General features: G+C 43.3%; 1 protein-coding gene across 3 annotated transcripts in view; it reads right to left on the reverse strand.

Annotated features, from left to right (window-relative positions):
- Positions 1-19,032, reverse strand: part of vars2 (valyl-tRNA synthetase 2, mitochondrial) — a 38,057-nt gene extending 19,025 nt beyond the window's left edge. For all 3 annotated transcript variants that reach the window (XM_038966458.1, XM_038966457.1, XM_038966456.1), the window contains exons 1-21: positions 18,831-19,032; positions 18,245-18,436; positions 18,068-18,149; positions 17,199-17,299; positions 16,906-17,027; positions 16,625-16,691; positions 16,427-16,524; positions 15,861-15,942; positions 14,001-14,120; positions 9,486-9,594; positions 9,202-9,290; positions 8,828-8,918; positions 8,384-8,511; positions 8,178-8,281; positions 6,212-6,293; positions 5,012-5,088; positions 4,594-4,681; positions 4,390-4,483; positions 3,477-3,547; positions 3,057-3,182; positions 2,312-2,416 (exon numbers count right to left, since the gene is read on the reverse strand). In XM_038966458.1, the coding sequence (XP_038822386.1) occupies positions 2,312-2,416; positions 3,057-3,182; positions 3,477-3,547; positions 4,390-4,483; positions 4,594-4,681; positions 5,012-5,088; positions 6,212-6,293; positions 8,178-8,281; positions 8,384-8,511; positions 8,828-8,918; positions 9,202-9,290; positions 9,486-9,594; positions 14,001-14,120; positions 15,861-15,942; positions 16,427-16,524; positions 16,625-16,691; positions 16,906-17,027; positions 17,199-17,299; positions 18,068-18,149; positions 18,245-18,433 (2,025 nt within the window). In that variant the 5' untranslated portion in view covers positions 18,434-18,436; positions 18,831-19,032. The remainder of the gene's footprint in view (positions 1-2,311; positions 2,417-3,056; positions 3,183-3,476; positions 3,548-4,389; positions 4,484-4,593; positions 4,682-5,011; positions 5,089-6,211; positions 6,294-8,177; positions 8,282-8,383; positions 8,512-8,827; positions 8,919-9,201; positions 9,291-9,485; positions 9,595-14,000; positions 14,121-15,860; positions 15,943-16,426; positions 16,525-16,624; positions 16,692-16,905; positions 17,028-17,198; positions 17,300-18,067; positions 18,150-18,244; positions 18,437-18,830) is intronic.
- Positions 19,033-19,041: the final 9 nt, after the last annotated feature.

The raw sequence follows: 19,041 nt of genomic DNA on the forward strand, positions 1-19,041 counted from the left end.
TTACTCCTAACACGTCCTCTGTCGTTACTCCTAACACGTCCTCTGTCGTTACTCCTAACACGTCCTCTGTCGTTACCCCTAACACGTCCTCTGTCGTTACCCCTAACACGTCCTCTGTCGTTACCCCTAACAAGTCCTCTGTCGTTACCCCTAACAAGTCCTCTGTCGTTACCCCTAACAAGTCCTCTGTCGTTACCCCTGACAAGTCCTCTGTCGTTACCCCTGACAAGTCCTCTGTCGTTACCCCTGACACGTCCTCTGTCGTTACCCCTGACACGTCCTCTGTCGTTACCCCTGACACGTCCTCTGTCGTTACCCCTGACACGTCCTCTGTCGTTACCCCTGACACGTCCTCTGTCGTTACCCCTAACAAGTCCTCTGTCGTTACCCCTAACAAGTCCTCTGTCGTTACCCCTAACACGTCCTCTGTCGTTACCCCTAACACGTCCTCTGTCGTTACCCCTAACACGTCCTCTGTCGTTACCCCTGACAAGTCCTCTGTCGTTACCCCTGACAAGTCCTCTGTCGTTACTCCTAACACGTCCTCTGTCGTTACCCCTGACAAGTCCTCTGTCGTTACTCCTAACACGTCCTCTGTCGTTACCCCTGACAAGTCCTCTGTCGTTACCCCTAACACGTCCTCTGTCGTTACCCCTAACACGTCCTCTGTCGTTACCCCTAACACGTCCTCTGTCGTTACCCCTAACACGTCCTCTGTCGTTACCCCTAACACGTCCTCTGTCGTTACCCCTAACACGTCCTCTGTCGTTACTCCTAACACGTCCTCTGTCGTTACTCCTAACACGTCCTCTGTCGTTACTCCTAACACGTCCTCTGTCGTTACTCCTAACACGTCCTCTGTCGTTACTCCTAACACGTCCTCTGTCGTTACTCCTAACACGTCCTCTGTCGTTACTCCTAACACGTCCTCTGTCGTTACTCCTAACACGTCCTCTGTCGTTACTCCTAACACGTCCTCTGTCGTTACTCCTAACACGTCCTCTGTCGTTACTCCTAACACGTCCTCTGTCGTTACTCCTAACACGTCCTCTGTCGTTACTCCTAACACGTCCTCTGTCGTTACTCCTAACACGTCCTCTGTCGTTACTCCTAACACGTCCTCTGTCGTTACTCCTAACACGTCCTCTGTCGTTACTCCTAACACGTCCTCTGTCGTTACTCCTAACACGTCCTCTGTCGTTACTCCTAACACGTCCTCTGTCGTTACTCCTAACACGTCCTCTGTCGTTACTCCTAACACGTCCTCTGTCGTTACTCCTAACACGTCCTCTGTCGTTACTCCTAACACGTCCTCTGTCGTTACTCCTAACACGTCCTCTGTCGTTACTCCTAACACGTCCTCTGTCGTTACTCCTAACACGTCCTCTGTCGTTACCCCTAACACGTCCTCTGTCGTTACCCCTAACACGTCCTCTGTCGTTACCCCTAACACGTCCTCTGTCGTTACCCCTAACACGTCCTCTGTCGTTACTCCTGACAAGTCCTCTGTCGTTACTTCTAACAAGTCCTCTGTCGTTACTCCTAACACGTCCTCTGTCGTTACTCCTGACAAGTCCTCTGTCGTTACTCCTAACAAGTCCTCTGTCGTTACTCCTAACACGTCCTCTGTCGTTACTCCTAACAAGTCCTCTGTCGTTACTCCTAACACGTCCTCTGTCGTTACTCCTAACACGTCCTCTGTCGTTACTCCTAACACGTCCTCTGTCGTTACTCCTAACACGTCCTCTGTCGTTACTCCTAACACGTCCTCTGTCGTTACTCCTAACACGTCCTCTGTCGTTACCCCTAACACGTCCTCTGTCGTTACCCCTAACACGTCCTCTGTCGTTACCCCTAACACGTCCTCTGTCGTTACCCCTAACACGTCCTCTGTCGTTACTCCTAACACGTCCTCTGTCGTTACTCCTAACAAGTCCTCTGTCGTTACTCCTAACACGTCCTCTGTCGTTACTCCTAACACGTCCTCTGTCGTTACTCCTAACACGTCCTCTGTCGTTACTCCTAACACGTCCTCTGTCGTTACTCCTAACACGTCCTCTGTCGTTACTCCTAACACGTCCTCTGTCGTTACCCCTAACACGTCCTCTGTCGTTACCCCTAACACGTCCTCTGTCGTTACCCCTAACACGTCCTCTGTCGTTACTCCTAACACGTCCTCTGTCGTTACTCCTAACAAGTCCTCTGTCGTTACTCCTAACAAGTCCTCTGTCGTTACTCCTAACAAGTCCTCTGTCGTTACTCCTAACAAGTCCTCTGTCTCCCGGCCAGACAGGTCTGACTGTGTGTGTACCTCCAGAGAGATGCCAGAGATAACATCTAAAGGGTCGATGACATTTCCCAGAGATTTACTCATCTTCCTGCCATGCTTATCCCTCACCAGAGAGTGGAGGAGCACCTGGGAGAAAGAGAGAGAGAGAGAGTGAAAGAGAGAGGAATAGAGAGATGGGGAGGGAGACAGAGAGGGAGAGTAAGAATAGGGGCTCTAATTTATACTTTATCAGACACTGTTGTTGTTGTTATCAAACACTGTTAATATCAGACCCTGTTGTCGTTAATATCAGACCCCGTTGTCGTTAATATCAGACCCTGTTGTCGTTAATATCAGACCCCGTTGTCGTTAATATCAGACCCTGTTGTCGTTAATATCAGACCCTGTTGTCGTTAATATCAGACCCCGTTGTCGTTAATGTCAGACCCCGTTGTCGTTAATGTCAGACCCCGTTGTCGTTAATGTCAGACCCCGTTGTCGTTAATGTCAGACCCCGTTGTCGTTAATATCAGACCCCGTTGTCGTTAATATCAGACCCCGTTGTCGTTAATATCAGACCCCGTTGTCGTTAATATCAGACCCCGTTGTCGTTAATGTCAGACCCCGTTGTCGTTAATGTCAGACCCCGTTGTCGTTAATATCAGACCCCGTTGTCGTTAATATCAGACCCCGTTGTCGTTAATATCAGACCCCGTTGTCGTTAATATCAGACCCCGTTGTGATTTGTGCAGTTCGTCTGGACTGGATGTTATGAGGTGTTATCTACCTGTTTGAAGGGCAGCTGCCCAGTCAGTTCTGTGCCAAGCATCACCATCCTGGCCACCCAGAAGAAGATGAGGTCACTTCCTGTTTCCAGGATAGTGTTGGGGTAGAATTGCCTCAGGTCACTTGTCTGTGGGGGCATATTTGTAAGGGACACAACACGTCAAGTAAGAGGAACTAGGCACTATATGGGGCATATTTTAGTGGTTGATGTCATGAGTCCTAGGCAATACATTGGATGCCTGAAAAGGCACTCTATTCCCTATATAGTGCACTACTTTAGACCAGAGCCCTATGGAACCCTATTCCCTACATAGTGCACTATTTTTGACCAGATCCCTATGGGGAACAAGGTGCCATTTGGGACACAGTATTTTCTTTGTTTGTGAAAAGTGACCCATATGGGGGGGTGCAAGTCAAGTACCTGCTGTGGCCAGCCCAACATGGCAAAGGGGAAGAGCCCTGAGGAGAACCAGGTGTCCAATACATCAGGGTCTGACATGGAGAGAGTAAGAGGAGAGAGAGAGGGCGTAAATGAGCCAATAGAAAACAAACAATACTCTCACAACACAACAGGCTTGTGATGGTGTTGCACCACAGGGACTCTGAGTCATTGTTGTGCTACAAACAATTCAATGTGTTTATGTGACAGCAGATCTTATTAAGGTGAGTCACCCCGAGTCAGTGTAATGGTGTCAGCAGTCACCCCGAGTCAGTGTAATGGTGTCAGCAGTCACCCCGAGTCAGTGTAATGGTATCAGTGTAATGGTGTCAGCAGTCACCCCGAGTCAGTGTAATGGTGTCAGCGGTCACCCCGAGTCAGTGTAATGGTGTCAGCAGTCACCCCGAGTCAGTGTAATGGTGTCAGCAGTCACCCCGAGTCAGTGTAATGGTGTCAGCAGTCACCCCGAGTCAGTGTAATGGTGTCAGCAGTCACCCCGAGTCAGTGTAATGGTGTCAGCAGTCACCCCGAGTCAGTGGAATGGTGTCAGCAGTCACCCCGAGTCAGTGGAATGGTGTCAGCAGTCACCCCGAGTCAGTGGAATGGTGTCAGCAGTCACCCCGAGTCAGTGGAATGGTGTCAGCAGTCACCCCGAGACAGTGGAATGGTGTCAGCAGTCACCCCGAGTCAGTGGAATGGTGTCAGCAGTCACCCCGAGTCAGTGGAATGGTGTCAGCAGTCACCCCGAGTCAGTGGAATGGTGTCAGCAGTCACCCCGAGTCAGTGTAATGGTGTCAGCAGTCACCCTGAGTCAGTGTAATGGTGTCAGTGTAATGGTGTCAGTGTAATGGTGTCAGCAGTCACCCTGAGTCAGTGTAATGGTGTCAGCAGTCACCCTGAGTCAGTGTAATGGTGTCAGCTGTCACTCCATATTTTCCAGCAGCCCGCTCTCTGGCCTCCTCCTCACTCCGGCCCCAGACCCAGAACTCCTGAGGGAAATAACACACACAATAAATAATGTTGTTTACAATACAGAAATATGACCGTTGATAAGTGTGACTGTGAGAGTGTGACATCCGGCTTGAAACATGCAATGCACCTCCTGAGTGTCAGTAGAATCTGGGAGAGTCACTCGATAGGCTGGAATCTGATGACCCCACCAAAGCTGCCTGGAAATGCACCAATCACTGACGTGGAAAACACAAACAGGCATCACATTGTTAAAACCACATAAGTCATAACAAGGACTATTTTAATAAAACCAGGGGTCAAAGAGCAACAATAAAACAATGAAGATGTCAGGGCCTGGTGTCGCTCAGCACAGACGTCAGCTAGTCCAGCAGGAAGACAAACAAACGGACTTGTTGTTGCTTCTCTCACACGTCACACTATTGTTCAGTTCAGTTTGGAATATAAATTCCGTTTGGAATATAAATCTGGCTGACATCCTAGTTGGAAGGTTTTTTGGGAGGAACCTGTGATATTTAGAAAAGTAATACTTTCTCCACTCTACTGACCTGATGTTGGACAGCCAGCTACTCCATGTTTTGGTGTAGAAGTGAGGAATGATCTCTAACTGTCCCTCATCTACTGCCTGAGGGAGAGGAGAGAGAGACACCGAGAGAGGGAGAGAGAGGGACAGACAGAGAGAGGGAGAGAGAGACAGACACAGAGAGAGGGAGAGAGAGGGACAGACAGAGAGAGGGAGAGAGAGAGGGACAGAGAGGGAGAGAGAGATACAGAGAGATACAGAGAGAGGGAGAGAGAGACACAGAGAGAGGGAGAGAGAGACACAGAGAGAGGGAGAGAGAGACACAGAGAGAGAGAGAGAGAGAGACACACACACAGAGAGGGACAGACAGACGCAGAGAGAGAGGGACAGACAGAGGGAGAGAGGGAGAGACAGACGCAGAGAGAGGGAGAGAGAGGGACAGACAGACACAGAGAGAGAGAGAGGAGGAGAGAAAGAGGAGAGAGAAGAGTCAGTGCCATGCATTACATCTTCTTCATTGACATGTTCAAATGATAAACAGACCCTCTCACCCACACAGACCCTCTCACCCACACAGACCATCTGACCCACACAGACCATCTGACCTACACAGACCCTCTCACCTACACAGACCCTCTCACCTACACAGACCCTCTCACCTACACAGACCCTCTCACCCACACAGACCCTCTCACCCACACAGACCCTCTCACCCACACAGACCCTCTCACCCACACAGACCCTCTCACCCACACAGACCCTCTCACCTACACAGACCCTCTCACCTACACAGACCCTCTCACCTACACAGACCCTCTCACCTACACAGACCCTCTCACCTACACAGACCCTCTCACCTACACAGACCCTCTCACCCACACAGACCCTCTCACCCACACAGACCCTCTCACCCACACAGACCCTCTCACCCACACAGACCCTCTCACCCACACAGACCATCTGACCTACACAGACCCTCTCACCTACACAGACCCTCTCACCTACACAGACCCTCTCACCTACACAGACCCTCTCACCTACACAGACCCTCTCACCTACACAGACCCTCTCACCTACACAGACCCTCTCACCTACACAGACCCTCTCACCTACACAGGGCAGTGGTTAAAAGCAGTGCACTATGTAGGGAATAGGGTGCCACTTAAGCAGACAGGCTGAGGTGACCTACAGCAAATACTACAACACAAAGAGATAGTCCAATCACCTGTATGGCTCTCTGGGCCATCTCTCCACAACGCACAAACCACTGCTTCTTCAAAAGAGGTTCGATGACATCCCCAGAGCGACTGACACATAGGACGGGGAAAGAGGACAAGAGAAATATTTAGCAGAATAACACAAAATAGCTTTACCATAGTAACTGGGTGTGGCCTTTACACTATGGTGAGCTCAGTAGGATGGTAAACAAGATGCTGACGATCCTGACGTGTTACCCTGGCGTGTTACCCTGGCGTGTTACCCTGGCGTGTTACCCTGGCGTGTTACCCTGGCGTGTTACTCTGGCGTGTTACCCTGGCGTGTTACCCTGACGTGTTACCCTGGCGTGTTACCCTGGCGTGTTACCCTGGCGTGTTACCCTGGCGTGTTACCCTGGCGTGTTACCCTGGCGTGTTACCCTGACCTGTTACCCTGGCGTGTTACCCTGGCGTGTTACCCTGGCGTGTTACCCTGGCGTGTTACCCTGACCTGTTACCCTGGCGTGTTACCCTGGCGTGTTACCCTGGCGTGTTACCCTGGCGTGTTACCCTGGCGTGTTACTCAGTTCATTTTGGGTAACTGATTGTATTTCTATGTGAAATTGCAGGAGATGGGCGTTCTTGATGAACAGCAGGTAACCTACATCTAACCCATATCTCATCTGTACACATATTACATTACTGACTAAATCAAAACAGGTTCTGGGATAACTGACAGAAATGATTCCTTCTGGCCAGCAATTCTGAGTGTGATGATTCATTCACTTTCCTCTGTGGAAAAAAAACTATCTGTCCTGTATTTCATTGTAAACATATTGTCTTTCACTGCAAAAAGAATCATGTTTTTAATTTATCCCATAATCTGGATTTGATTTATTAGGGCACTACATTATGTGATTCGAACACCATTTCTGTCTCAAGAGAGAGGGAACAGACATGTAAAGATGTAGACACAGTGAATGTCTTTTCATATGTTGATTCCCAGACTATATATCATTGCATCATAGCCCACTGAATGAGACATCATAGCCCAGTGAATGTCTCCCTGCAGACAGGTAAAGACATGTATAGATGTAGACACAGTGAATCTCTACCTGCAGACAGGTAAAGACATGTATAGATGTAGACACAGTGAATCTCTACCTGCAGACAGGTAAAGACATGTATAGATGTAGACACAGTGAATCTCTACCTGCAGACAGGTAAAGACATGTATAGATGTAGACACAGTGAATCTCTACCTGCAGACAGGTAAAGACATGTATAGATGTAGACACAGTGAATCTCTACCTGCAGACAGGTAAAGACATGTATAGATGTAGACACAGTGAATCTCTACCTGCAGACAGGTAAAGACATGTATAGATGTAGACACAGTGAATCTCTACCTGCAGACAGGTAAAGACATGTATAGATGTAGACACAGTGAATCTCTACCTGCAGACAGGTAAAGACATGTATAGATGTAGACACAGTGAATCTCTACCTGCAGACAGGTAAAGACATGTATAGATGTAGACACAGTGAATCTCTACCTGCAGACAGGTAAAGACATGTATAGATGTAGACACAGTGAATCTCTACCTGCAGACAGGTAAAGACATGTATAGATGTAGACACAGTGAATCTCTACCTGCAGACAGGTAAAGACATGTATAGATGTAGACACAGTGAATCTCTACCTGCAGACAGGTAAAGACATGTATAGATGTAGACACAGTGAATCTCTACCTGCAGACAGGTAAAGACATGTATAGATGTAGACACAGTGAATCTCTACCTGCAGACAGGTAAAGACATGTATAGATGTAGACACAGTGAATCTCTACCTGCAGACAGGTAAAGACATGTATAGATGTAGACACAGTGAATCTCTACCTGCAGACAGGTAAAGACATGTATAGATGTAGACACAGTGAATCTCTACCTGCAGACAGGTAAAGACATGTATAGATGTAGACAGTGAATCTCTACCTGCAGACAGGTAAAGACATGGCATGATCCCTTCTCCCTCTGAACAGCATCTTCTCTGTCAGTGCATCGATCACTTGTTCTCTGGCATCAAAACGCTTCACTCCCTGAGAAGAGCAGTGTGATGGAGGGAAAGGTTAGATATCTCTCAGATAACTGCCAGACAGAACAGAAACTGACAACAACAATCTCTGGATGAGATAGTGTACCTCCAGCCATTGGCCACAGAGAGGGGTCATTGTGCCATCTCCTCCAATCACAGTGAGGCGAGGAAGAGAGTGCCGCTGGGAAAGCAGGAAGTCAGTGTGGTCGTGTGCTGGAGTAACCTTTACAGCACCTGGGAAACACAGACAGAGACAGACAAAGAGAGAGACAGACAGACGGACAGGACAGACAAGGAGGAATGTCTTTCAGAAGAATCTTTGTTTAGTAATAACACTGACATCAGTCAAAACAGAAAATGTGTCAGTCTGTCTCTTGTGAAAACAGTGAACAACTTGTGAACATTTCTGAATTATAATATATACTGTGGAGCCAGTTTCCCCACCCCAGATTAAACCAAGTTCTTAGCATAACTAGCTTGTTCCTGACGCATTGCTGTTCAAATTCCATCAGATCATTATCCAGTCAGAGCATCAAGCCCGTTCCTGTACCTGTACCCAGCTCCATGTCCACCATAGTGTCAGTGATGATGGGTAAGAGTCGGTCAGTGAATGGGTGTCTGCACTGTTTACCATGAACTGCCTGCAAGACAAATAGTAGTGAAACACTTAGAAGAAGTCCCAGCTAAAAGACAACTAGTAAATCATACACAGTGGTACAATAAAGATACATTTTCTGTGTTTGACTAGAAGGTCTGACGCCAAACGTGTATGGGTAAATCATTTTAATCTGAAACCTGATATCGAGGGTCCTCAGGATTTAATCTGTAGTATACTAGCCTGATATTGAGGGTCCTCAGGATTTAATCTGTAGTATACTAGCCTGATATTGAGGGTCCTCAGGATTTAATCTGTAGTATACTAGCCTGATATCGAGGGTCCTCAGGATGCACAGCGATGGCCACATCTCCCAACATGGTCTCAGGACGAGTGGTCGACACCGCCACCTCTCCATCTAATAAAGAGAAAGAGAGAGTATAAACAACAGGAAAGATGGGAGAAATCCCAGAGAACAGCAGACATACAGGAAGATCACGACCCAGATACTAAGATTACATCCCAAATGGCACCCTATTCCCTACACAGTGCACTACTTTAGACCAGAGGTCCTAAATAGGGTGCCATTTGGGACTCAGAACCAACCACTCACCCTGGCCGTCTATAGGGTAGCTAAAGGTGACCATGGTCCCAAACTCCACCCTGTTCTGGTAGCCAGGAACAGACAACAGGGTTCTGCCAGACAGCTGCTTCGAGTCAACCTGCAGGCAGCGTCAACACACCTCTCATATAAATACACACACACCTCTCATATAAATATACACACCTCTCATATCAATATACACACCTCTCATATCAATATACACACCTCTCATATAAATACACACACCTCTCATATAAATACACACACCTCTCATATCAATATACACACCTCTCATATCAATATACACACCTCTCATATAAATACACACACCTCTCATATAAATATACACACCTCTCATATAAATACACACACCTCTCATATAAATATACACACGTCTCATATAAATATACACACCTCTCATATAAATATACACACCTCTCATATAAATATACACACCTCTCATATAAATATACACACCTCTCATATAAACATACACACCTCTCATATAAACATACACACCTCTCATATAAACATACACACCTCTCATATAAACATACACACCTCTCATATAAACATACACACCTCTCATATCAATATACACACCTCTCATATAAATATACACACTTCTCATATAAATATACACACCTCTCATATAAATATACACACCTCTCATATCAATACACACACCTCTCATATCAATATACACACCTCTCATATCAATATACACACCTCTCATATAAATATACACACTTCTCATATAAATATACACACCTCTCATATAAATATACACACCTCTCATATAAATACACACACCTCTCATATCAATATACACACCTCTCATATCAATATACACACCTCTCATATCAATATACACACCTCTCATATAAATACACACACCTCTCATATCAATATACACACCTCTCATACACACCTCTCATATAAATATACACACCTCTCATATAAATATACACACCTCTCATATAAATATACACACACCTCTCATATAAATATACACACACCTCTCATATAAATACACACACCTCTCATATAAATACACACACCTCTCATATAAATACACACAACTCTCATATAAATACACACACCTCTCATATAAATATACACACCTCTCATATAAATATACACACCTCTCATATAAATACACACACCTCTCATATCAATATACACACCTCTCATATCAATACACACACCTCTCATATAAATACACACAACTCTCATATAAATACACACACCTCATATAAATATACACACCTCTCATATAAATATACACACCTCTCTCATAAATATACACACCTCATATAAATATACACACCTCTCATACACACCTCTCATACACACCTCTCATATAAATACACACACCTCTCATATAAATATACACACCTCTCATATAAATATACACACCTCTCATATAAATATACACACCTCTCATATAAATATACACACCTCTCATACACACCTCTCATATAAATATACACACTTCTCATATAAATATACACACCTCTCATATAAATATACACACCTCTCATACACACCTCTCATATAAATATACACACTTCTCATATAAATATACACACCTCTCATATAAATACACACACCTCTCATATCAATATACACACCTCTCATATCAATATACACACCTCTCATATCAATATACACACCTCTCATATAAATATACACACCTCTCATATAAATACACACACCTCTCATATCAATATACACACCTCTCATACACACCTCTCATATAAATATACACACCTCTCATATAAATATACACACCTCTCATACACACCTCTCATATAAATATACACACTTCTCATATAAATATACACACCTCTCATATAAATATACACACCTCTCATATAAATACACACACCTCTCATATCAATATACACACCTCTCATATCAATATACACACCTCTCATATCAATATACACACCTCTCATATAAATACACACACCTCTCATATAAATACACACACCTCTCATATCAATATACACACCTCTCATATAAATATACACACCTCTCATAAATATACACACCTCTCATAAATATACACACACCTCTCATATAAATATACACACACCTCTCATAAATACACACACCTCTCATATAAATACACACAACTCTCATATAAATACACACAACTCTCATATAAATACACACACCTCATATAAATATACACACCTCTCATATAAATACACACACCTCTCATATAAATATACACACCTCTCATATAAATACACACACCTCTCATACACACCTCTCATACACACCTCTCATATAAATACACACACCTCTCATATAAATATACACACCTCTCATATCAATATACACACCTCTCATATCAATATACACACCTCTCATACACACCTCTCATATAAATATACACACTTCTCATATAAATATACACACCTCTCATATAAATATACACACCTCTCATATAAATATACACACCTCTCATACACACCTCTCATATAAATATACACACCTCTCATAAATATACACACCTCTCATACACACCTCTCATATAAATATACACACTTCTCATATAAATATACACACCTCTCATATAAATATACACACCTCTCATATAAATACACACACCTCTCATATCAATATACATACCTCTCATATCAATATACACACCTCTCATATCAATATACACACCTCTCATATAAATATACACACCTCTCATATAAATACACACACCTCTCATATCAATATACACACCTCATACACACCTCTCATATCAATATACACACCTCTCATATCAATATACACACCTCTCATATAAATATACACACCTCTCATATAAATATACACACCTCTCATATAAATATACACACAACTCTCATATAAATACACACAACTCTCATATAAATACACACAACTCTCATATAAATACACACAACTCTCATATAAATACACACACCTCTCATATAAATATACACACCTCTCTCATAAATATACACACCTCTCTCATAAATATACACACCTCTCATATCAATATACACACCTCTCATATCAATATACACACCTCTCATATCAATATACACACCTCTCATATCAATATACACACCTCTCATATAAATATACACACCTCTCATATAAATATACACACCTCTCATATAAATATACACACCTCTCATAAATACACACACCTCTCATAAATACACACACCTCTCATATAAATATACACACCTCTCATATAAATACACACACCTCTCATATAAATACACACACCTCTCATATAAATATACACACCTCATATAAATACACACACCTCTCATATAAATACACACACCTCTCATATAAATATACACACCTCTCATATAAATACACACACCTCTCATATAAATACACACACCTCTCATATAAATACACACACCTCTCATATAAATATACACACCTCTCATATAAATATACACACTTCTCATATAAATATACACACGCCTCATATAAATACACACGCCTCTCATATAAATACACACACCTCTCATATCAATATACACGCCTCTCATATAAATACACACACACCTCTCATATAAATACACACACACCTCTCATATAAATACACACACCTCTCATGTAAATATACACACCTCTCATATAAATATACACACCTCTCATATAAATATACACACCTCTCATATAAATATACACACCTCTCATATAAATATACACACCTCTCATATAAATATACACACCTCTCATTTAAAACACCACGATGATTCACCCTCTCAAGTTAACAATTTGAAAATAAAATTGTTTTTAACTGCAGACAAATTGTACAAACTGAAACTGTACATCATGTTCTGTAGCACATAGCAAAGATGATGTTGTTGCTAAAGTGACATGCTAACACTATGAGAGTAGAGGGTCTCATCTAATAGAGATGATAGACTAACCTCTATATCAGAGATGATAGACTAACCTCTATATCAGAGATGGCAGACTAACCTCTATATCAGAGATGATAGACTAACCTCTATATCAGAGATGATAGACTAACCTCTGTATCGGAGGTGATAGACTAACCTCTGTATCGGAGGTGATAGACTAACCTCTATATCAGAGATGATAGACTAACCTCTATATCAGAGATGATAGACTAACCTCTATATCAGAGATGATAGACTAACCTCTATATCAGAGATGATAGACTAACCTCTATATCAGAGATGATAGACTAACCTCTATATCAGAGATGATAGACTAACCTCTATATCAGAGATGATAGACTAACCTCTATATCAGAGATGATAGACTAACCTCTATATCAGAGATGATAGACTAACCTCTATATCAGAGATGATAGACTAACCTCTATATCAGAGATGATAGACTAACCTCTATATCAGAGATGATAGACTAACCTCTATATCAGAGATGATAGACTAACCTCTATATCAGAGATGATAGACTAACCTCTATATCAGAGGTGATAGACTAACCTCTATATCAGAGGTGATAGACTAACCTCTATATCAGAGGTGATAGACTAACCTCTATATCAGAGATGGCAGACTCCAGAGCACAGCTCCAGTTGACCAGGCCCTCAGAGCGATAGATCAGACCAGAATCACACAGCCTTACAAAGGCCTCGGTCACAGCACTGCTGAAGCCCTGAAAATACCCAAACACAAAAGGTACAAACACACACACACACCACACACAAAAGGTACAAAGACACACACACAGGAAGAAAGAGCTGAGCAGATGATAGTAGAACGGACAATAACATAACATACTAGTGTATGTGATAATGACATCATGTTACTAATAGTACAATAACATAACATACTACAATAACAATACTATAACAGTGTGGTATATAAGTAGACTTGACTTGCTTTCTGTTTCTGTAGCATGATGAACAACCCCTGGACAGGACACTAGTCTATCTCCTGTTTCTGTAGCGTGATGTACACCCCCTGAACAGGACACTAGTCTATCTCCTGTTTCTGTAGTGTGATGTACACCCCCTGAACAGGACACTAGTCTATCTCCTGTTTCTGTAGCATGATGAACAACCCCTGAACAGGACACTAGTCTATCTCCTGTTTCTGTAGTGTGATGTACACCCCCTGAACAGGACACTAGTCTATCTCCTGTTTCTGTAGTGTGATGTACACCCCCTGAACAGGACACTAGTCTATCTCCTGTTTCTGTAGTGTGATGTACACCCCCTGAACAGGACACTAGTCTATCTCCTGTTTCTGTAGTGTGATGAACAACCCCTGAACAGGACACTAGTCTATCTCCTGTTTCTGTAGCGTGATGTACACCCCCTGAACAGGACACTAGTCTATCTCCTGTTTCTGTAGTGTGATGTACACCCCCTGAACAGGACACTAGTCTATCTCCTGTTTCTGTAGTGTGATGTACACCCCCTGAACAGGACACTAGTCTATCTCCTGTTTCTGTAGTGTGGTGTACACCCCCTGAACAGGACACTAGTCTATCTCCTGTTTCTGTAGTGTGGTGTACACCCCCTGAACAGGACACTAGTCTATCTCCTGTTTCTGTAGTGTGATGTACACCCCCTGAACAGGACACTAGTCTATCTCCTGTTTCTGTAGTGTGATGTACACCCCCTGAACAGGACACTAGTCTATCTCCTGTTTCTGTAGCGTGATGTACACCCCCTGAACAGGACACTAGTCTATCTCCTGTTTCTGTAGTGTGATGTACACCCCCTGAACAGGACACTAGTCTATCTCCTGTTTCTGTAGCGTGATGTACACGCTACATCATCTCTATCATCTCTGATATAGAGGTTAGTCTGCCATCTCTGATAGAGAGGTTAGTCTATCATCTCTGATATAGAGGTTAGTCTATCATCTATCATCTCTGAACAGGACACTAGTCTATCTCCTGTTTCTGTAGCGTGATGTACACCCCCTGAACAGGACACTAGTCTATCTCCTGTTTCTGTAGCGTGATGTACACCCCCTGAACAGGACACTAGAATATCTCCTGTTTCTGTAGTGTGATGAACAACCCCTGGACAGGACACTAGTCTATCTCCTGTTTCTGTAGTGTGATGTACACCCCCTGGACAGGACACTAGTCTATCTCCTGTTTCTGTAGTGTGATGTACACCCCCTGAACAGGACACTAGTCTATCTCCTGTTTCTGTAGCGTGAGGTAACTTGATGTACAGTACACCCCCTGGACAGGGCCGTATCTCCAATCTATTTCCTTAATGCTGAGTGCTGAGCAGAGACTCATAGGGTCCCATTTTTACAGTCTCTGGTAAGACTTGGCTGGGGATCGAACTCCCAACCATCCAATCTCAGGGCGGACATTCTAACCACAAGGCCAGTGAGTCTGTGACAATGTAGTGTAATAGTACTGTCTTACTGGATCCATGGTGAAGCAGGCTCTGCTCCAGTCCAGAGACGCACCAAGTTCCCTCAGCTGGTGATAGATCTCCTCCCCCTTCCTGGAACACAGACAGAACCCTTACTGGAACACACAGACAGACAGAACCCTTACTGGAACACACAGACAGACAGAACCCTTACTGGAACACACAGACAGACAGAACCCTTACTGGAACACACAGACAGACAGAACCCTTACTGGAACACACAGACAGACAGAACCCTTACTGGAACACACAGAAAGACAGAACCCTTACTGAAACACACAAACAGAACCCTTACTGGAACACACAAACAGAACCCTTACTGGAACACACAAACAGAACCCTTACTGGAACACAGACAGAACCCTTACTGGAACACAGAGACAGAACCAAATATGAAAATAGAATCATCTTGCTTTATCTAATTAAGAAGATGGATAGTTGTAGGATTCTACTAATGACAGTGGAAAGCAGTGTGAGACAGAACAGCAGGCAGAGGAGAGAGAGAAAAAGAGAGAGACAAACAATAAGAGAGGACAGAAAGGGACCTCATACTCACTCTTTCTTCCACGTCCACACCTCCTTTAGAAACTCCTCCCTGCTGAGGTCCTGTCTTCGCTTCCCTCGTTCCCTAAACAACCTCCTCTCCACCACTGTCTGAGATTAACAACAGAAGGTTGGACACAGGCTTTATATTGAGCTTGAAAGAGAAGCGAATGTGAAAGATAATATGGATAGCCAGGTTAGGGAGACACACCTGTGTAGCGATGCCTGCATGGTCACACCCTGGTACCCAGAGAACTTTGTAGCCCTGCATCCTCCTCCTGATACAACCACACATTCAATCAGTACAACAATACACTTCATCAGATCTCCTAAAACATGTCAAATACATTAGCCATTCAAAAAGCAACACATTTCAGCTCTGAGAGTTCTCATACGACGGATAGGAATGTGATGTGGTGCCATTTCATTTCAGCCAAAAAAAGAAACATCTCTATCCAACTGATTCTATTATTGTCGGTGAGAAATAGTTACCAGCGGACCAATGCATCCTCTATGGCCACTGTGAGTGCATGGCCGAGGTGCAGCGTGCCAGTCACATTAGGCGGAGGGATACACATGGAGAAGGAGTGATTCACAGCATGTGGCAGTCTGTCCTAAACGTTGATACAAACAATAAAATAACATGGGCATTAGACTAAATCTAACTATTAGAGCACTATCACATACATTGTTATTAGAGCTGTGTTGTCTGCATGGATTGTTCCTAACATGGGAGCATCATCAGGCAGTAAAATATGGCTTATTATAATGCTCTATTCTCTTACATTGATCTCTGGGGTGAAGAAGCCTTCTTTCTCCCACCACTGGTACCAACTGGTCTCCACATACTCAGGACTGTAGGACGAAGGGAAGGGCACGGTGGTGTCTAAACAAGGGATGGTCAGGGTGAATAAAAAGAGAGGAATTTATTTAGCGAGAGAGTGTGGCAACGGGAGCAAGCGAGTGCTTGAAAAGACTACTTTCTGTATTATCCCAGTGAAACCAGCTTGATCTCTGCGTTCATGACAGGACTAGGGTGTAAGTCTTTTAGGACTAGGAATTGCCAGGGACCTCACGATACGATATTATCACGCTACGATATTATCACGATACTTTTGGTCCCGAAACAATATTATCACGATATGTTGGTGCCGAAACGATATTATCACAATATGTTGGTGCCGAAACAATATTATCATGATACTTTTGGTGCCGAAACGATATTATCACGATATGTTGGTGCCAAAACGATATTATCATGATACTTTGGTGCCGATACCATATGTATTGCTATTCTCCTGATTCTATATGTATTGCAATTCGATACTGTGATTTTTATTGAGATTTGATGTCTGCTGCAGAGAGACAAGACAGAGACATGAGAACGAGTTTTGATCAGTCACGGAAATAAAAGTGCTGAAAACACATTGGCTCCCTATTTAAAAAGAAGATGGAAAGAAGATGAGAAAAGATGGAAAACAAGCTATGAAGGAAAAATACTATTATATTATACTATTAGTATTGCCAACTAGCGCAAAAATATTATTGCGATATTGTCAAAACGATACGATATATATCTTCAAAAATAATATCCCGATATGTAACTGTATCAATGTTTTCCCTCCATAACTAAAGTCTTCAGGACATTCATTACCTTTCTTCTCCCCAGGAGGTGTTGGAACTCTGTACGCAATCCTCTCTTTCTCACTCCATTTCATTCCTTGATCTTCAACATTCTGAAAACGGATTTAACTTTCATGTAAAACTAACAAGTCTATGTCTTAAGTTTGTTATGTGTAAGAGTTCACTAACTAGGAGTGAGGTCACCTACATTGTGTTGACTGCTCAGTATGGCCTTCTCCTTATCTCTCCTCCGCCTCTCTTTCTCAGCCTGGGTCCGGAGAGCGGGAGTTGATTGAGGAGGTTTTGCCGCATTGTGAGAATAGAGCCTACGTGAACATTTTCTGTGTATTGCCCTCTCTGCTGCCCTCACAGAGAGGCCACAAGCGGACCTCCACATCTCCTGCAAAACAAATCAAGAGAAAATGAAAGTAAAGAAAATGAGGCAGCCACTGATTTCCCATCGACTACATGAGTCTATGAGCCCCTTCACTGGAACATTTTTTACGACATTTTCAAATCCATTCCAATCATCCATTTCAAACATTCCATGGGTCTAGGCATTTGCTTTCTGTTTGCCAATTACGCTGCCTGGATAAGTGCATAAATGATAATTGTAGCTAGGTGATACATTGGGGTAAAATAGACTCAAGAGAATAATATTTTAAATGCACCTCTTCAGAGACTTCTGTCACTTTGCTACGTTGCTGTTTTATAGTCATACTCATAATAATATATAGTGATTGAGCGCTGTTGACTACATTATTCCAATGAATGATACATAATATGTGCTCTACCTTCAAGATGATGTGCTCGTGGGCGCCGACATGTTAAACTAGCTGCGACCTTTCAACTACGACCTAACGGAGCATGAACTCATTTGTTCACTATATCTTAATTGTAATTTGTTTGACACTTTATCAAACACTTTATGAATTATGTAGAACTGATAACCTAAACATATTTTACTGTTTCTCATTGACTAGCTATGTCTTTCGTGTCACAACC

This window comes from Salvelinus namaycush, chromosome 27 (genome assembly GCF_016432855.1).
Source record: "Salvelinus namaycush isolate Seneca chromosome 27, SaNama_1.0, whole genome shotgun sequence".
Lineage (NCBI taxonomy): Eukaryota > Metazoa > Chordata > Actinopteri > Salmoniformes > Salmonidae > Salvelinus > Salvelinus namaycush.